The sequence below is a fragment of the Orycteropus afer genome, unplaced genomic scaffold, assembly GCF_000298275.1.
Source record: "Orycteropus afer afer isolate SDZICR_OR568_19922 unplaced genomic scaffold, OryAfe1.0 scaffold00177, whole genome shotgun sequence".
NCBI classification, from domain to species: domain Eukaryota; kingdom Metazoa; phylum Chordata; class Mammalia; order Tubulidentata; family Orycteropodidae; genus Orycteropus; species Orycteropus afer.
Window position 1 is genome coordinate 7003861 of NW_006921764.1, and position 21599 is coordinate 7025459.

Genomic DNA, 21599 nt, shown 5'->3' on the forward strand with positions numbered 1-21599 from the left:
CAGGGACACAGATTTTGCCTGGGCCTGAACCAAGAGGAAAATATTGGCTTAATGACAATTTTTTTTTTGTTTGACACAAGAAGCTTAGAACCAGGAGGCTTCCTTTGTGAAATAAAATAATAATAAAAAAAAAAAAAAACTGCTAAAAATCTCAGGTATGAATTTTAGGGGCAAAAGTATTTGTCATTCATTTCTAGTTATATGTCCATTTTCCCTTTCTATTAATTTAAATAGTTAGAATTGTTCTTTATTATTGCTTTAAAATTAGATACTTTTTAAAAATGTTTTCACAGAGGAAGCTGCAGTGATCTTCCATCCAGGCCAGCTTCTAGTTTTTCTCTCCCTGTTGCTAGAGGAGACAGGGTTTGGGGTACCCAAGAGCTTGGAAGTCAGTGTTCCATCCTCACCCTCCCTTGCATCAATCAAATCACACTTTCCTTTCAGGTGTGGGTAGTCGGGCCCTGGAAAGAAAAGATTCAGGTGAGCACACTCCTGGAGCAAGGCATCCTGACCCCACCCTAATTCAATCACTAATGACCTCATTTCTTGAGACTGTATTGATTCTAATTCTTGTTTTATTCCATTTGTAGCTTTCACAGCAACCTTTCATTACATTTCCACTTACAGGAAAACTAATGCATTGAGAACTCATTAATTTTGCATGCTACACACATACACACAAATATGAGGGATCTAGCCTCATGCAGCAGGCAGTGGTGGTTTGGTGGTAGAATCCTCCCCTTTCATGCTGGGGATCTGAGTTTAAATCCCAGCCAGTGCATCTCGAGTGCAGCCACACCACTGTGCACTGCTGTGACTCAGAACAAGTTTCAGCAGAGCTTCCAAAAGAAGACAGACCAGGAAAGAAGGCCAGGCAATCTACTCCTGAAAATCAACTAATGAAAACCCAATGGTTGGGGTCGCCATGAGTCGGGGTGACTTGATAACAGCCAATAACAATGCACCTTACATACCACGTGTTTGTTTTTTATAACTATCATTTTAAACATTTAGCAAACACACAGAGATCAAGAAACTTTTAAAATGTCTATTCCTGGACTGGACTGAAGTTAGATAATAATTCACACTTTTGTAGTAACATACACTTGACAAAACACTTTCAAATGCATACTGTCAGCTGTAGCTACAATTCTGTGAGGGTATTCATTCATTCATTCAGCAAATATGGGCTGAGGGCCTACTCTGACCCTACCTACTACTGGTCTTTAATGGGCCAGATACTGTTGTAGGTACCCTAGGTATAGAAGTAAATAGGACAATACAAATGTCTTCCTCATGTTCCAACTTCAGTGGCCACTATTCACTCTTAATATCACAGACACACACACAACATAAAAAACTAACATTTATTTGAGTATTAAAAAAAATATGTAATCATGTGACTAGGTTGCATAACTTCGTTGTGAAAACAATGGTCTCCTATGGGCAGAAATATGAAGCATGATTGATACCTAAAGACTAATATAATTAAATTACAGTTTTCTTCTAGTCAAGAAACATTAACAAGAGTTTGTGACCCATGCATTTTTTTTTTTTCAGCTACTTAATTGCTGAAATTAAACTTTTCTACATTCAGCTCTTGGAAACAAAGGGAGTATCAACAGGTCTCTCTCCTACCATCCTGAATGACGTTTACTGCTGATTAATAACAGCCCAGAATCTGGAGTATAAACTAGAAAATAGCCAAATAAACTTCCATTTCCAGCTTCTCTCTCTTCATGGGAAAATCTCAGTTTATTCTTCTTTTCATTTCTTTTGTTTTTTTCCTCTCTAAGAACACTCCCAATATTCTTGAAATCTATGCTTGCAGGTCATTCATTACCTGATATCTATTTGTCCAACTATGGTCATATGTACAACAACAACAGAATTGTCCAATCATATGGCAGCAAGGAGTCTAGAAATACTTCGCCAGGCTTGATATTTCCAGATTGTTTCAGTCTGAACAATCAAACTGACCTATCATAGTATTTTCCAATCTGTTGTATAGATGTGGCCTTCTAGACACATCTGGAAAACAGATGTGAAAACTTGGAAAAACAAGGAGAATTCAACTTTAATTTACCACTGCCACTATTTATCTGTTAGGGGACAGGCAGTATGGGAAAACAGAGCAAGCAGCGCTGTCAACAGAGTAATAACCAGACTTGAAAAGTTTCATTATTTCTAGGAACTAGAAAGCCTGCCTTTATCCCACCATGAAAGTGACACCTCTCTAAGAATGGGAACCTGTCACTCTCTACTGATGGCTGCTGGGGGGCAGGGGGAGGGGAAGGGTATGGGGACATAAAGAATGATGCTGTATTTATCCAGTTTTATCAGACAAAGGAAAGCTTCAGCACTGATGAGAACTCCAAACCCAGGTAAGTCTGCCTAAAAAAAAATGTGGCACTGAAATGAACCATTTCCTCCTTTCTGTCATTAGAATGGTCTCTAGGAGAATCACCTGCCACGGAGGAACAAAACAAGCAGAATGCCAATTCTCAGTTGTCCACCCTGTTAATTGAGAAACCTCAATCAGGATCAGTCAAAGTCGGTGAGTCTTAGCGTCAAATCCTGCCTTTATTTATTTATTTAAATTGAGGTGGAATTCATGAAACATAAACTGAACTATTTTAAAGTGAACAGTTCAAAGGCCTTTGGTACATTCTCAATGCTGTGCAACCACCCCCTCTATCTAGTTCCAAATCGTTCTTATCAGCCCAAAAGGAATTCTACACTTATTAGCCATCACCCCCACCCCCCTGCCCCATTCCTCTTTACGCTCCAGCCTCTGGCAACTGCAAATCTGTCTGCTTTCTATCACTATGGATTTACCTAATCTGGATGTTTCATATAAATGGGACCATACACTATGTAGTCTTTTGTGTCTGGTGTTTTCAAGGTTTATCCACACTGTATCAGTACCTCCTACCTTTTTCTATAGCTGAGTAACATTCCATTGTATGGATATACTAAATTCTGCTTTTTATAACCTGAAAAGAAGAGCAACAGCTATCATTTCAAGAACTTTTAGCACACCTGGACAGCACAGCCCAGTACTGAGGATGTAGACCCTGCAGCTAAGCATAAGCAGGTTGGGTTCAAATCTTGGATCTATTTCTTATGAGCTTTTGTCCTTGGGTAAATGACTTAACTGTTCTAAGCCACAGTCTCCCCAACTGAAAAGTGGAAATAATAATAGGATCAGCCTGGGAAGTACTTTGAACGAGGCCTGGGATATCACAAAGCTCTGAGCTAGCGTTTGCTGTCTTACGACACACCTCATTCCATAACAGGACGGCAAATCTGCACACACCCTAGATCGCAGTGTGAGTATCTCGGAGGGCACCAGTCGGAGAGATGGCTCAGCTTCTGAGATTTTCACCCCGATAACAGTGCCTGTATTTTAGGCATTGTGCTGAATATTTAGGGTGTGAGCACTCCAAACTTACAGTCCAATGGGAAGAGCAGACAATAAAAATTAAACCAGCAAATAATGTCAAAAGCCAAGTGTTACAAAGGAAATAAACAGGGTGGTAAACTAGGGAGGGGCCTGGAGGGGGAGTATGTGGATGGAGGGGACAGGGACCGGAGCAAAAGTTCTAAGTGAGGGAGTGTCCAGGAATTTTAATTAAACTTTTATTGGAATATCAGGCAGTCCCCGACTTATGACATATTAAGTTATGACAAACCACACTTATGACCATCCTTTTTTTTTTTTTACATCATTAGTACTATGTCGCAGCATGTAATTTGCTGATGTCATCGTTCTCAGATGTTCACTCACAGATGTTCAATTTCATGATTTACTGTTAAAAACACTGCTGGGTTTTTAAAGATACTGATAATAAAAGGCAGTAACAGTGAAAACTAAAAAAAAAAAAAAACCCTAAAATATTCAACTTATGTCAGGACCATTATATGACAGAGTTGTTGGAAAGGAACCCTGTTATAAATCAGGGACTGCTGTACTGTGATCAGAACTAGCCATTGACATTTACTAAACAGTGTACCAGTGAGCACACACAGCTGAATATATTCCAGAACCCCCTCCTCCAGGTCTGGAATGCGGGAGCACAATGCATGTGATGGAGATGTCTGCTCCCCTATGTCCCTACAAGACACTGCAATGCTGGGCTGGCAGCAGGGCTGGAGTTTGGATGTCCCCAGTGTCTAATTAGTCGATACACACACATAGGCAGGGTTACCGCAAACTAAGCACTTTCAATTAGACCTATTCCTACAATGCCAGGCTTCCCACCACCATGCATAATAAAAAAGGTGGAAAAAAAGATTCATATGTATTTCATTTTCTTCATCCTATTTCATATATATATATATATATATATATATATATACACACACACACACACACACACACCCAAAATCAAACCCATTGCTGTCAAGTTGATTCCAACTCATAGCAACCCTACAGGACAGAGGAGAACAGGGTTTCCAAGGCTATAATCTTTATGGAAGCAGACTGTTAAATCTTTCTTCCATGGAGCCCAGGTGAGTTCAAAACTCCAACCTTCCAGTTAGCAGCAGAGTGCTGTAACCACGAGGGATTGTACATTATACATAGTGCATATATATGAGGAGTCCCTGGTGGCAGAAATGGTTAAGAGCTCAGCTAGTAACTGGAAGGTTGGAGGTTTGAATCTACCCAGAGGCTCCTCAGGAGAAAGGCTTGGCAATGCACTTCCCAAAGGTCACAGTTATTGAAAACCCTATGTACAGGTCTACTATAGAACACATAGGGTCACCATGAGCCAAAGTCAACTTGACAGCCAATGGTTTCTCATATATATATATATATATATATATATATATACACACACACACACACATACACACACACGCACACACACATATGTGTACATTTATTTATATCTATAAAATTTAAAAAAAAATTTTCATTGAGTCAATTCCGACTCATAGTGACACTATGGGACAGAGTATAACTGCCCTGGAGGGTTTCCAAGCCTGTAATCTTTACGGAAGCAGATTGCTACATCTTTCTCCTGCAGAACAGCTGGTGAGTTCAAACAGCCAACCTTTTGGTTAGCAGACAAGCACTTTAACCATGGTGCCACCAGGGCTTCTTATATATAAAATACATATATTTTAATCCAAATATAAAAACTACGTCCATTGACCTACCTTTTCTCTTTTTCTGCTCCACAAACCTCAAAAGCAGAACCCATTGCCGTGTAGTCAGATACAACTCATAGCGTCCCCTCCTTGGATTTCCAAGGCGGTATCACTATGGAAATAGATTGCCCAACCTTCCTTCCCAGGAGTGTACTCATAAAATAATCAAAGTCACTTCCCTACACAACTCCAGGGGGCACAATCAATCATACTGAAGTCCATGCAGTGCAATCTTGCATAATTTCTTTCCAGGTGAGAGCAAAATGCAAGTTTTAACCCCGTGTCAATCACTTGTGCTTTTTCTAGGTGGAAATATTACCTTCATAGCCAAAGTCAAGGCTGAAGATCTTCTTAGAAAGCCCACTATCAAATGGTTCAAAGGGAAATGGATGGACCTGGCCAGCAAGGCTGGGAAGCACCTGCAGCTGAAGGAAACTTTTGAAAGGCAATCTCGGGTATGGTCCTGAGCTCCCAACCACGGGGGAGGCTCAGCTAGTTCACTCTTCCTGTGTGGGAATAAAGGTCATTTTCAGGTTCAGCTTCAAGAGGTTTCAGTCCCACAACATTCTCTGATGTTACCATTCCTAGACTCTGCACTCTGTTGTGGTCACTCGGTTGTGCTTAGTGGCTCTCCTGCCTATATTGAGCACGTTGTACTGCCCTCCCTAGATATACATCTTTAAGCCAATGCTGAGGAATCTGAAAAAATAATTGCAATGGGATGGCCTCTTTCAGTGTGCAAGGTAAGGGTGAAATGTGTATGTGTGCATTTCATTGCAGGTGTATACATTTGAGATGCAGATCATTCAAGCCAAAGAGAACTATGCAGGAAACTACAGATGCGAGGTCACCTATAAGGATAAGTTTGACAGCTGTACATTCGATCTTGAAGTGCATGGTAAGAGTGCCGTTTTTGCCTCTTATCATGAGCTGTGAGAGGATGGAGAAGAAGGTGGTCAGCTAAAATCATGAGATTACTTATTTATTGGTGAGGGGGACCTTTGAAAAGTATGCATGTTTCTGATCATGATAGTCTCAGCAAAACAACTGAATTAAATGGTCATGGGACAGTTTCAAAATGGAACTTAGGGCATTTTATTATCTCTTGTCAATGTGATTTATATTCCTTTATTTGCCCAATGAAGGGAGTAATGTCTTTTTGCCTTTTCATGTTTCATTGGGTCCATGTATTCCCACTCATATTTGGGGATAAGGCAATGTAGGATGAGGATGTCAGGATACCTAAATGGAAGGGATACTTTCTCTTATAACTAATGTCAGATATGGAAGTTCTCCCCCCATGTCATCTATATACACTTCCCAGAGTGCATTTCCTAGGGATAAATATAATGAGGTACATTGAAGTTAAAAGAAAAATGCACTTTTATAAGAAAAAGGGAAGCTGACAGTAATTAAACTTCATAAACTTAAGAATCAAAAGTGTGCCACAATTGCAAAAAACAAAGCGAGCGTAATTTTAAACTGGGCTATTCTGAGTGGCACAGGATCTGTTGTTGTTACTGTTATTATGTGCCATCGAGTCGGACCTGACTCACAGTGACCCCTCCTTGGGTTTCCGAGGTAGTATCACCACGGAAGTAGGCTGCCCAACCTTCCTTCCAAGAAGTGGCTGGTGGGTTTGAACCACCAGCCTTCTGGTTAGCAGTCAAATGCCTTAGGCACTATGCTACCAGGATCTAGATCGAGGAAATTACACTACTGTCTGCAATATGCTACTTGTTCCACATGTAGGGTGATGTCTTTGGTGGAAGACACCATACCTCAGCCTGGGTTGCTTCTGGAGTTGGGTAACCAGGAAGATGAAGAGTCCAGAACCATGATCTATCTACATTGAAAATGTCAGTAGAAGACTTTAGGCACACAGAGCTCCTTACAAATAGGAGAAAGGTTGTTACACAGAAAGAGAGAAAAGGTCCTGTTGCATGTACTCTGCAAGTGTTTAGAATACATTAGAATCAGATTAGAATCAAAGGGTAGAAATTAGGACAAGCCAAATTGTGTCTTAACATTAGGATGAGCTCTTTCATTAAGTCTATGTGTACAACCTCAGAGGCTGGAGATCCCCATTACTAGAGATGTCAAGCGAAGGCTGGATGACCACAGGGCAAGGTGCTGGCACGGTCCCTGCATTCAGTGGGAATCTGGCTTTCAGAAGCTATTCTGCATCTTGGCTGGGCATCTCTGAAAATTAGCTGGAGGAATTCAAAGAATACTGGTGCCCATGAAAATTAAGAATTCATGGGTGCCCATGAAAATTATTTCTGGGTGAATCAAAATCTCCAAGGTAAGAATAAGGAAGTTGAGTATTTTTAAGTTCCTCGGGTGATTCTAATGGGCAGGTAAGTTGGACAACACCTGGACAAGGTGACCCCTAAGATCCCTTCATTGATTTTGTGTGAGACTGAGGTATGAAGATGATGATGAGGAAAGCCACCCCCACCCCCACCTTTCAACTGGCATTTCTTCTGTCTGAGGAATCCCCACAGCCTATGAACTAAATATAAAGCTGTCCTCTTAATAGGTATTTATTTTATTGTTTTCTTTCCTTTCAAAGAATCCACTGGGATGACTCCAAACATTGACATCAGATCTGCTTTCAAAAGAAGGTAACTGCAGAAGGGGCATCTAGGGAGTTTTACACCACAAGGTAGTGAAGGATTTTGACACTTCCCCTTCCTCCATACTCCAAATTCACTGTTGGCGAACAAACCATCTGTTGAAAAGTTGGCAGTCTAGAAAAGCCATATGTTTAATGACAAATCCAGAATATAGTGATCATTTTTTAGACTATTCTTGCAATAGTGAAGCTCCCATTTTTGAAGACTTATAAAGATGTGCTCTTGAGGCCATTCATATGTGACTTCTTTAATTGCATTATTTCCCACTTAATGACCCAAAAAGATAAACAAACATACACATTTTATATGGCATCAGTTAAGTCAAGTCAGAAAACTATCTATATTACTGTTCATCGAGAAATCACTTATGGAGTTATTAAATCTTAGAAAACAAGTGGCTACTTATGCAAGTTAGCACCACTGAAATGGTGGACTAACCTTCATGAAAGACTAGAGAGTTGACTGGAAAAAGAACCTTGCAAAAAGACAAGACATGGATGTCTACTTGATTAATTTTGCAACTGTTAAGGATAAGTAATCAGGAGGTGGGAAAAGAAAAGTGGATTTTTTTTTTCCGGTTTATAAGAAACATAACCAACTCCTTATTGCTATTGCTTTACTCTCTGTATGTAATTCTTCCATAATATAAATTATTTAATGAAAGCAACATTTTTGTTGTTCTGAAGACTGAATCCCTGTTAGGTTTTGTTGAATATGGAAAGTTATCTTAAATTAAAACAATCTCTCAGACTGTTAATAAAGACACATTTTCCTCTAAAAATTGTGAATAAGTTAAAAGCTTAACTATTTTTAAAAGATATCTAATGACCTGATCAGTCACTTAATATCTTAATTTTTAAAAACAAGTCATAATTTCCAAATCCCATTACTTTCCTTCACCCCACACTCAACAAATGCCTGGGCCAAAAACTATGCTCACACCTTATACAACTATATTTTAGGAGAGGGAGATGTGTGTTCAATTCAAAACACCTTCTCCAAAGATCTGTTATTAAAGAAATTTTGAAAACATGATTTCAGCTCTTATAACTTATGTGTTATACACACTGTTTTTAAACCCACAGACTCTTTCCTTAGAAACCATACTAACATTTGTAAAGAGCAGGAAACAAAATCTTCATTTAAAAAATTAAACATGTAAGTAAATACAGTGTCATTTACATGTCAGTACCACAGCTTCTGTTGAGAGTTTATCTGAAATCACGAAGGTGGCTGCATGCCTAATTTAAGATGCATTTCTCTATAGGAAATCACTTGATAAGACTACTAGTAAAGGGTTCATTAGCAAATCAAAGACAATATTTTGAAAAATAAGTTTTAAAAGGTATAAATATTCATAAGAACATGAAAAGATGATAATTTCCCCTTAAAACAGAAAGGAATGCATCTTGTAAAAAGCTCTGTGCTAGCTCCATTTTTATGTTATGCTGGTATCACATTATCTGATTCATCTATTCATGGATACAAAGAGGTTACCTTTGGCATATAAGGCTTTGCACTTATATATTTGACATTGGTACACTTTGTCCTACAAGGCAGAACCAAGCCAATCTCTGTCTCACGTGAATAACAGAGATCAGCAAAAGTCCTTTGCTTTTTACGCAGGTATGTTTCTAGAGCCCCCAACTTGCAAAAACAAAGTACTTTGCGTTGCTTGGCTTAAGTGCATTTGTGTTACTCAGTTTTAACACAAATCCAAGCAGTTTTATATATGCAATCTATACAATATGTGTCTTCTGAAATCACAGAGTAACACAAGCTCCTCCTGTTCACTTTTCCACAAGTACATGTTTCAAAAACTTCAAATGTCACTTGTGTGAAAAGAAACTGTTTGTGTTGATTTAGTCTCACGACCTGTGTGCTGGTCCAAAATTGCATATACGTTATATGTAGTGTTTGGGGGAAACTGTGTATGTGTCTCTGCATTAAACAGATTTGCTTTTCTTTTGTTAATGACAGTGGTGAAGGTCAAGAGGATGCAGGGGAACTTGACTTTAGTGGTCTCCTGAAACGTAGGTGAGAACCAAGTGATGGACTGAGGCGCTGTGAACTGGAAACCTTTTAGATACCTACTCAGAGAAGTGAAGTTTAGAGTGGATGTCTTTCAAGGAATTTTTCATTTCTTAAACTGTGTTTTGCTTATAGAACATAACAGAGTCGACTAAGAAAGGGACAGAGAAACAATTGCATACTAATCTGTGTTAAAGGTTTTAGCCAGTGTTTTGAAACTTTCTTTTTAACTGTTTGATGAGTCTTTCCATGTTTTCCTAGTTGGGGATGGGAGATTTGAAAACTGAGACAATTCATATACCTAAAAATCTTTAAGATTTACACGTGATTCTTTCTTAACCAAAACCAAACCCACTGCCATTGAGTCGATTCCAACTCACAGCGACCCAATAGGACAGAGTAGAACTGCCCCATAGGGTTTCCAAGTCTATGAATCTTTACAGAAAAACAGATTGCCTCATCTTTCTCCTATGGAGTGGCTGGTGGGTTGAACCACTGACCTTCTGATTGGCAGCTGAATGCTTTAACCACTGCACTACTAGAGCTCCTGATGCCTTCTTAGGACTAAATAAATAAAGGCTCCATTCTCCTGCCTTTGAAATGTGTCTTTGACTGAAAAAATCAATACCACAACTTTGGTGGAAGTCCACAGGGGTGCATATAAATATATATATATATATGATTGTTAAGGCAGAATTACTTTGATATTTTTATTCATTATATTTCATCAAATCTAAGACACCATTGATTTAAAAATATATCAGTATTTTGTAAATCATAAAAACAAGGAAAAATTGCTCCAAATAGTTTACTATGACACACTATATAAGATACATTCTTATTTCAGAGATGTTCAAAATATCAAAAAAAATGTATATTTTACAATCAATAAAATATGGTAGTAAACTGGAAATTATTTAGTATTATCACATTCCTCTGACACTATCCTCTTATCATACAATTCAAAGAATTTTATCACGGATATTTAATAGATAAGTATGTTTAGAGGATTTTGTCCATATATATAGTTATATAATATACTATATATGTGTTATATATAAAGTTATAGATATCTACATATTTATTATCTAGTGTGAAAAAGAAATTGACTTTTTGCTAGGATTGTATTTTACCTAGCAAATGTGGGAATAAACAAAAGAAAACTATAATTCTAAATTAATAATACATAATATTGATATCTGTTGTCATTCAGCTTTTTGGGCACACTTTTTATTACTTTTAGTGCTTTCTATAGATGTTAAAGGAACATAAATACAAAAATGCTTCTGAACAAATGATACTTGTTATAAATTGGGTGTGTTTATTCTCATTATTTGCAGATTAGCTGGATGGCTTTATTTAAATTCCCGAAGCTCTAAACAATTACACTGAAAACAGAAATGTGAATAGATGCAAATTATTCTTTACTGATAGATATTACCCACTGATAGACTTTGGTAATGTCAACTCTATCTTTTCTCCCTTGGATACTTCAAATAATCATTAGTTTCTATCATATCTATTAAGTCCCCAAACATGTTTAGAAGCATATATATAAGAAGCAATCTCAGATGAAGCTCACTTAGCCTTGTTTAGAATTGAGAAAAAGAAGGTCCAAAGACATCGAGTGACTTACCTCAAATCACACAGCTAGCCAGAGGAAGAATAAGGACCCAAATCCAGGTTTACCTTTTCTAAGTTGGCTCATGTCCTGTGACTCCATACAAGAAACAACACTCTGAATCTATCCCAGAAGTTGGTGCTTGAGTTTATAACATAAATTGACATTTAGGAATACAAGAGTGCACTTTTTTTCTGCAATCATTCATTCAACGAGAAATACAGTAAATGTGTTCTTTGTGTTCAATAAATGCCAGGTGATACAAGGAAACGAAAACCCAGTGCCTACCAGTGCCTGGCACATAGAAAGGCACTAACCTCTATTTGTGGCATGGAAAAGGTAGTGGTAAAAACATGAGTGCCCATTCCACCATTGACTAGCAATGTGACTTTGGTTAAAGCATGTATGCCCTCTTTGAGACTTGGTTTAACATCTGTAGATGAGGTGAATAAAAACTAATTTATACAGTTACTGTGAAAACGAAATTAACTCTAAAGGGCCTGGCTTAGAGTAGGTATCAAGCAAATAACTCACGTCCACTTCCACCATGGAAATGCTGCATTTCCCTCAAAGAGCTTTTATGATCAGTGACAAAACACACACATACACACACAAATTTAAAAAAAAAAAAGTAGATGTCATGCTCTCATTAAAAAGGAAAAAAGAACAAATTAGTTTCACTAGTAATTTGCAGAGTAAAAGAAATTTAATTGTATTGTGTCAGAGGGACTGAAAAAAAAAAAAAGAAACTCATAAGAAAAAATAGGCAGCCAATGTCTCCAGTTTTCATTTTTTTTACATCCCCTAACTATGGTTTTGATTCATATTTAGATTAATACTTAATTTAAGACTATACTTATTTACTGTACTATTCTAATCCACTAGCATAGTTTTAGAAACCTATGCTAGTTTTTGTGTTTTCCTACTAATTTGCAAACTGCATGTGTTTTCATTGAGGTAATGACAAACGGTTACCATTTCTACTCCTCCAAGAGTGTGTGGCAAAATCTTCACCAGGATAAATATCATTATGACCAACATCTCTATCCAACAAAAGATCTTCTTGCCCTGAACAAAGCCAGCTTATTTCATATAGACTTTCATGAAATCAGAGTCAATCTTCTGGGCTGTGTCTTGTTACAGGATTTGGCCTATATGAATACCTGAAAGTTTTATTCTACATAAAATTTCTATAACAGCTTTATACTTTAATCCCATATACTGGGATTATGAAGTTATAGAAATTTTGATGTAAATGAAAGTACTGTTGGCATTATATAGGTCTTTCCTGATGCTTGGGAAGGAACAGGAGGTGCTTATAGGCATCTAGATTTTTCTCCTCAGTGTAGCTTAACATAGTCATACAGATAAAGTCATGTGCAGCCACCATGGATAGAAAAGACATATTCCAGGTGACTTAAGGAAATGCGACAGGTGAGAGATGTGACCTCACATTCCAGTTCAAAATGATGACTGCTTCCCCTTGCAATCTGAGGCTTAACTAAATGATGGAGAGAGAAGGCAGACATAGGTAAGAGGTCACTGGTATTCTTATACATATTTGGTAAGACTAGGACCACGATAGAGCAGAGTACATTTGGAGTTTTAATGAGGAAAATATGGGGAAGATGATAGGTTTTATAAATCTACCAGCTAAACTAACTTAAGAAATCATACTGAAAATGATGGTCATTGTCATACTTCCTTCATATAAATATTCATCTAGTGGGACTATAGATGTCACTCTTAGTGGAATTAGATAGTAAAAGCATATTTTCAATTTGCCTCTCATTACCTATTTTAATTATATGTGGTCTGATATCTTTAATTCCTTTCACCACCAATGTCAGGAAGGTAGTAGAAATGTGTATGTGTGTATTTCTTCTGGATGGAAGTGCATATTTCATAAATCTAGTATGGATAATTTTATAGCCTGGGGACTGACTACAACAAAAAAAAAAGAGCATTAACACAATGTCAGAAGAACTAGTAGTCATTTTCAGAAGCTGCTGTAGCTGACATTTTTGGATTGAGGAAACAAATACATACATATGGATATACATACACATTTTAATTGCAACTCTACAAGACTTCCTACTAAAACATAAAGGATGTACTTGAAAATGAGACTTTCAGATAGTAGATGCAGAGGATTTGGCATATTGTTACCAAAATTCCAACTTCAGGACGACTTTCTTAAGCTTTCTAGCTTCTTCACGTTAACTTAGGGGGTGTAGTCACTGTTTCAGTGCGATGAAGGTAATGCTGAGTCTTGAGTGTTTCAGAGGCACATTTACCTAGTGGTGTTGCCTAGACCTTCCCACCAAGGACGCAGATGGCCCAATGACCTCTTACTTCCTTCCATTTTCCAGGAGATCTGCCTCAGTGTTTTCCCCAGTTGGGCAGCTTACATGAGAATGTAAAATAAAAATGAGATCTTAGGAGTCATCCTTGCCTACCACCACCCCAAACTCCATATTAATATTTATATTCTCTCTCTGCCACAAACCTTCTCCATGATTACAGTCCAGTATTTCCCTTTCAAAGTGCATATGAGTATAAAGAAGAATTCCTGAAACAGGTGTAATTAATGTGGCAACGAGAATATATGCAGCCCACGGTTCCCCCATGTACTAGAATGAATCTGTTCTCACAATGATGTATACAATTTTTGACTAGGTTTCCTGAAGAATTGTACCTAAACCAGCATTATTCACAGTAAGCAGTCACTGTAACACTTCTATATCAATCTGATAAAAATATTCAACTAAGTTTAAATAAAATCAGGAATATTTATCCAGTGAAGGAAATTAATTGAATTATATTGTGTATTTACACTAAGCTTCTTTCCCTGAAAAGTGTTTCTTCCTGAGTTTTGGTTTGATTTGTGGTCTAAAATAAGGGCAGACAAAGTTTAAATCTTAGAGTCAAATGTTATCTTTAGTTAGTGATCAAAATTGGGAGTCATAATTTTATTATAGTGAATAGCCATTGCTAACTATACTAAGTGACTTTTCCCCTTTGTTCATGGAATCCTAAAACATGTGCTTTACAGTTTAACATGATTTATTTATGATTCTATTCAATCTACTTCCAAAAACATCCAAGACAGTACTTTAATATAAAATCTGAGATAATATTTGGCCTCATTCTCTTTTTCCCCTGCCAGTTCAGAAAAGCAATTTTCTCTTAAAAGGCCTATCTGTATCCATACAAATCCTATGAAAAAAACCCTCATGGCAATTTTAAATGTTTTTTGTATACCCAAAACCAAACGTACTGCCCTCAAGTGGATTCCAACTCACAGCCACGCTCCTTGGGTTTCTGAGCAGGTATCTCGAGGGAAGTAGATTGCCCAGTGTTCCTTCCCAGGAGTGGCTGGTGGGTTTGAACCCACCTTCTGGTAGCAGTCAAATGCCTAGTTGTTGTTATGTGCTGGGGAGTCATCCCCGACTCATAGTGACCCCCTCCTTGGGCTTCCGAGGCAGCATCCATGCAGGAGGTAGATTGCCCAACCTTCCTACCGAGGAGTGGCTGGTGGGTTTGAACCAGCCTTCTGGTTAGCAGTCAAGTGCCTTAGGCACTATGCTTCCAGAGCTCCTCTATGCTACCAGAGCTCCTGTCAAATGCCTTAGGCATTCACTAATATGGTAGAAAATGCTATATGCAAAATCCAAAAGCTTGAAATATTGGATTTATAAAATCGACATACATAGCTACGGTGTGTATATCAAGAAAGATGGAAAGAGATCATTTTCGGCCCTCCTGAAGAAAAAAAAAAAAAAAACAACTCACTGCCATCCAGTCGATTCTGACTTAAGCGACGCCCATTGGGTTTCCAAGGCTGTAGATATATATTTACGGAAGCATATCGCTCCATCTTCCTTCCAGCAGAACAGCTGGTGGGTTTGAACTGCTGACATTTTCCCCCAGAGAGCAGTAATTAAATCTTTTAGTTCTTAATCCACTTTTCACCTTGAACTCAATATCCTTATTCTAGATTAAAACTGTTACATTTCTCAAAATACCACCTTCTAATTAGACATCGGGAGCTCTGGTGGTGTAGTGCCTAAGGCACTTGACTGCTAACCAGAAGGCTGGTGGTTCAAAGCCACCAGCCACTCCTCCGAAGGAAGGTTGGGCAATCTACTTCCGTAGTGATACCTCCTCGGAAACCCAAGGAGGAGTCGCTATGAGTAGCTGCACTGGCCCTTAAGGACTCTATGGCACATAACAACAACAACAATTAGACTTCAACTTGAAAATAAGTAAAAGAATTGAGTTTTCTCAGGATATTTCCCAATATCCTCCTCTCCCCCAGCCCCACCCCACCCCACTCCCCAAATTGTGCTTTTAACGAAGAAAACCAAAGTGTTACTATGTGGCACATGTCCGATCTTTTACATTTGGAAGTTTCCCAAAGACTTCAAGCAAAGATCGTAGACTGACTTCTTAGCTAGTCAGGCCTTAAGCATAGCCTTTAACACTGAAGTGAAAAATTGGTATGTACCCGATCGTCCTTAAGGGCCAGTGCAGCTATTTAAACCAGGCAATGCTTCGTCTCCGGCCAGGGAAGTGAAGCAGCAGGAGGAGGAACCCGAGGTAGACGTGTGGGAGCTGCTGAAGAATGCGAACCCTAACGAATACGAGAAGATTGCCTTCCAGTACGGTATCACCGACCTGCGCGGCATGCTCAAGCGGCTCAAGCGCATGCGCAGGGTGGAGAAGAAGAGCGCCGGTGAGTTCAGGCCCAGGGGAACCGCCCAGGGGCGTGGCTGTGGGCACCCTGTCCTTTGAAGTCGGACTAAATAACCGAAAGCTTCTACCAGCGACCTTTACAATCTCTCACGGGTTTGGGATGGAGCTGCGGGAGTTATCTTTGACATACAAGGGTTTAAGACATTTACATTACAGCACCACACACAACATATAATGGAAGATTAAACATCTCTGCTCTCAACTCATTGTGGTGGAGTCTGATCCGACTCATAACGACCCCTCCTTGGGTTTCCCAGGCAGTATCACTACGGAAGTAGATTGCTCAGCCTTCCTTCTGAGAAATAGCCGGTGGGTTTGAACCTCCAGCCTTCTGATTAGCAGTCAAGTACCTTAGGCAAAACATCCATGCAGCCACTGGGAATTTCTCAGCAGCTTCTTTCTCCAGGACATCTCCCTCACTCTCCAACTCTTGATTTTTACTTAGGCTGAGTAGATGCCATGTGTGTTTATTTTACCATTGTATTCTTCCACCCTTTTTATGGGGCCTGGGGATTCGCTTCTTACACATTACACCCGATAGGATTATCAAAGTGTTTTGTAAAACCCAAGGACATGCTGCTCTTTGGGGATCAGAAATGGATCCAGTTGGTTGTAGTTTTCAATTTTTTTTTTTTTTTTTAAATACGTTGAGATGTTAAGATTTAAAGTGAAAAAAAAAAAAAAAGAATACATTTTAAATTTATCCTTAGCTCTCCAAAGTCCCCTGTACTCAATCATTATCACTTACTGGTTTTATGACACATCAGGGAAATATATGAATTCTATGTTTGTTTATTGTTTTGCTGAAGTTCAAATAGAATGTAAGGAATCTCACTTTATCCTTTATTTCTAAAACTCTCTGTGCACTGGTTAAGAAATGGCCCCACAGACACATAGAAGGGATTTCTTTTCCCGAACTCAGCCATTCCCACTATCTCAGAACTCTTGAAGTGATGAGAGATTGGACTGTATAGTCACAAACACGTGAAACTAAGGCGTAGAGCCCACTGGCATCTCTTTTCCCCTACACTGGCCCATCTTACTATCACAAGAGGTCTGAACTGACCTCTTAAGGTATGTGATAGAGAACTTTTTTAAAGTTAATATTGATTTTATCTTGTTACATTATGTGGAAACAGGCTTTTTAAAGCAATAGTGTAATAAAGTTAGCATGATGGAGATACATGCATGACAACTTCATAAAGCATTTCACACTTGTATGTATTTTCCAAATGGTCTAAATGAGAATTATCTTTAAAATTAGAAAGAATCATTATTATTAAATGGGGGAAAAAAAACTTAACTACTACTGCTTAGGACCCTTCTCTTGGAAGACATATTTTAAAGAATTGCTATCTTGTTGTTGTTGTTACGTGATGTGGAGTCGGACCCGACTCATAGAGGCCCCTCCTTGGGTTTCCCAGGCAGTATCACTATGGAAGTAGATTGCCCCATGTTATTTAAAATGTTTGGAACTCCTAAGTTACTAACCAATTGTATGTGTAAAGGATGTTTGAAACATGTCAAGTTTCAAACTATTTGGTCAAGTTCCCACAAAATGAACACTTGGATAAGCCCACTATTTCAATTAGTCAGAGACCTTCAATTTAATCTTATAAATCAATGAACTTATCTCATAAATTCTACAATGAGAAACAGTCTGTGATAGAGAAAAAGTGGGAAAATAATGCCAATGATTCTAAAAGTAACATGCTAGGAGAATAAGCATACCCTCAAGTTCAAGTTCATTTACAGTGTACATTCCCTACAGAATTAGGGCAATCATTTTTTTAAAGCCTCTTCAATTATTCTTTTCTTGTGTTTCTTCCAAAAACTGTGGATTCTTTATAAGTGTTTTAAACCATATTATTGTATGTAAAAAGAATTCTAAAATATAAAGGATAATTTGGAAGGCTCCCATTTTTTTCTTCTGAGACTCATTTATGAGACTTTTTATGTTCTCAGACATATATTGTCTATTTAAACCCATTACCTAGATATATACATATTAATATGGTCTTTGTTTCTTCTTTCTACCAGCTTTTTCAAAAATTCTTGATCCTGCTTACCAAGTTGATAAAGGAGGCAGGGTAAGGTTTGCTGTGGAACTGGCAGATCCAAAATTGGAGGTGAAGTGGTATAAAAATGGTCAAGAAATTCGACCCAGTACAAAGTAAGTGGGATTTGCAAGTCATCAGCGATGCTAACAGCAAGTGTAAATAACTCAAACAGCAGTTTGACTTCATTTTCTGGGAATAAAAGCAGCTTAAACTTATATCTTTGTGATACAAAATCGTATCACTCACTCCCTCACTCCCTCCCTCACTGCCCTAGAGTCAGATCTGACTCATAGTGACCTCTCCTTGGGTTTCCCTGGTGGTATCACTGTGGAAGTAGATTGCCCAATCTTCCTTCTGAGGAGTGGCAAAATTGTATAGTAGGAGAGTAAAAAATTAAGTCACTTTCCATGTATTTGGAATCATTAAAATTACAATGCTATGTAAAGCAAACCTTGTTTCATGTTTAAGTCCTAGAGGTTTTAATGCTAGATAAACCATTTCAAGTGATTCCCAACTATAGTTTTTCTGTGTGTCACTCTAAGATGTGTATGATTATATCAGAGTAATGCTAAACTTCTTCCAAATTTTTGAAATAAAATTTTAATTTTTATAATATATATATTTGATATACCAGCTGGGCATCGTGCCTTATAATTTCCGGATTAGCATCTATATTGCTAATAGTGATTGCTATTGCTGTCACAGACAATACTGATGGCTGAAGACTTTCCTTTTTAACTAAGGCTCTGTTTTGAACACTTACTCACAGTAGTGCATCTGAATGGAACTACTTAATATTGAGATCTACCAGAATGTGGATCTAAGCCCATGTTTTATTATTTCTTGGCTAACTCCCAGATGAGGGAGACAGGCTAATCCCCAATGTTTGATGGTATCTCTATTACAAAACTGCTTTGCAGAGATCCTTCCCAGCCCAAGAGATTTTCAACTCCAATGTATTTTTTTAAAATTAACAGGACCACGTGTATATTTATAAAAGACTTTAATCCTGGAAATCTATCACTTCCGGAATGTAATCAGATTGTTTCCAGTTCCTTAGTGCAGTCATGCCTACAGGGTGACTCTGTGATGATAATGTTCACACCTGATGAACGTCTCTTGAAGACCATCTGAGTTTACCAAAAACCTCATTTCTTTACCTTAAAAATGTTGTTTAATGTTTTGCTCTTGAAGCCTTCATTTGGGGAATTTCCCAAAAGATCATTTATTTTCCCCTTCTGCCTGTTATGATGTCTAAGAAGTTCTGGTGGCTCAGTGGTTAAGGCATTCCACTGATGACAGAAACGTTCAGCAGTTCAAACCCACTAGCTGCTCCACAGGATAAAGATGAGGCCATCTGCTTTTGTAAAGATTTACAGCCTTGAAAACCCTATGGGGCAGTTCTACTCTGTCCTATAGGGTCGCCATGAATTGGAATCAACTTGATGAAAGTGAGTTGGGTTTGGTTATCCATAATCCAAATGACAGATAATTCAATTTTGGAATCCTTTTGCTTCTGTTTTCTCTTATTAAATACTCAAGTCCTTTTTTAAGTAGATGATCATTGTGATATGATGGCACGAGTTCTTAACCTCATTCAAGAGAACACCACATTGTATAGAAGTATATTAGTGATTGTGGTCATATTTTTCCTTAAGCTGTATAATCTTTTATTCACCTAGCACAATCTGTTGTATCACAGTGTTCTGCAATGAGTGGAATATATGTCAATTAATAAGATCAAGTCTCCTGCCCCCTGTAAAATACATGAACCAGTCATTTAAAGCATGCACAGAGTTTAAAATCTAACATCCTTAGCCCATTCTTTTTTCCAACCATGGGATAAATAAAATAACAAATTTTATTGAATCAAAAATTAAATAACAAACATGAATACTGACTTATCTTTGAATTTAAAACCTTGTATGAAATAATCACAAAAATTAAATGATATGTGTAATTATGCCTATGTATTAAAGATGAAAATTGATTTCATTTTTATGTTAACTAGAGTATGTACGATGTGCCACTATAATTGGTATGTCAAAATTATATCCCTGACTTTCAAGCAGTACTGAATTACAAGCCAGCTTTGCTGGCAAGAAAGAGAAGGTTAAAATCGAGTTCATGGACTCTTTATTTTCCTCCTGTTTAAAACAGATACATCTTTGAACACAAAGGATGTGAAAGAATCATGTTTATCAATAACTGTTCACTGACAGATGATGCAGAATACTATGTGACGGCTGGCGATGAGAAATGTTCCACTGAGCTCTTTGTAAGAGGTAAGATGAAATCTCTTAGTGCAGCAAAGAGAGAGCGAATTGTTTGTCTTCTTCCAGTGGTAATTACCAAAATGCAAGTGCCGGTGCACAATTTGGCACTTTGGCTCCAAAGCAGAGGTAATTATACCTCTAACAATAGTTTGGTTTGGGTCTTTTCTTTGAAGATCCTCTGCACAGGCAGATATTATGTATCCTGATTACTCTTCAGATTTGTTGAAGACCAGAAAAACTGAGGGGAGGAAAAATCTGTAGAGTAAAATGCCAAGCACTATGTTGCACAATAAATCTTGTAGTTACAGCTTCTGAAACCTGACTGTCTCTTATCCGGTAACTCTCATTTCATTCAGTTGATCACAAGTAGATTTTCCCTTTAAACCAGCTACATACGTCAAAGGGTATCATTGGTTGACACTGAAAATCATCATTTCCAGAGATGCTGGAAAGAGCTGAATGAAGTGGCATATCATTTCTTTTCCCCATAATGAGGCCTTCTGGTTGGAGACAACTCTGAGATCTCTATCATCCATCCAGAATGAGAATCAAAGTATGTTGGTATTATAGGTTCTCCTTCATCAGAAATGTCTCTCACCTAGCAGCTTATCTGCCAAAAGAAGGATACATGGTACATATTGTTCTATTCTCCAGAACAATTATTTATTTAATCTTGGGACTTCCATGAAAATTGGGATAGTTTACCCTGAGTTGCCAGCTATTTATCTTGTCAAGGACAGACTTTTACTACCATCTTCCACCATGGAAACCAGGATTGTGTGACAGATGGTACTTTCCTACTTTTACTTTTCACCTGTGAACAACTTGTGAGACAACTTTCAGATATTTAATCATTCTGATTCCCTCCTCTTTTTCTCTCACTAGAGCCTCCAGTTCTAGTGACCAAACAGCTGGAAGATACAAATACGTACTGTGGGGAGAGAGTGGAATTAGAATGTGAGGTGTCTGAAGACGATGCCAATGTGAAATGGTAAATAGTTTTCCTGGGGTTGGTCTCTCTCTCTCTGTCTCTCTCTCTCTCTCTCTCTTTATATAT

At 38.1% G+C, this 21599-nt stretch overlaps 1 protein-coding gene across 1 annotated transcript in view; it reads left to right on the forward strand.

Moving 5' to 3' along the window:
* The window catches only part of MYBPC1 (myosin binding protein C1), an 82918-nt gene that overhangs the window by 14783 nt on the left and 46536 nt on the right, over nt 1-21599 (forward strand). Inside the window, exons 4-13 of the mRNA XM_042781826.1 lie at nt 445-480; nt 2447-2557; nt 5464-5612; nt 5938-6055; nt 7733-7784; nt 9777-9833; nt 16020-16186; nt 18247-18379; nt 20427-20551; nt 21428-21533. Of these exons, the coding sequence (XP_042637760.1) occupies nt 445-480; nt 2447-2557; nt 5464-5612; nt 5938-6055; nt 7733-7784; nt 9777-9833; nt 16020-16186; nt 18247-18379; nt 20427-20551; nt 21428-21533 (1054 nt within the window). The remainder of the gene's footprint in view (nt 1-444; nt 481-2446; nt 2558-5463; nt 5613-5937; nt 6056-7732; nt 7785-9776; nt 9834-16019; nt 16187-18246; nt 18380-20426; nt 20552-21427; nt 21534-21599) is intronic.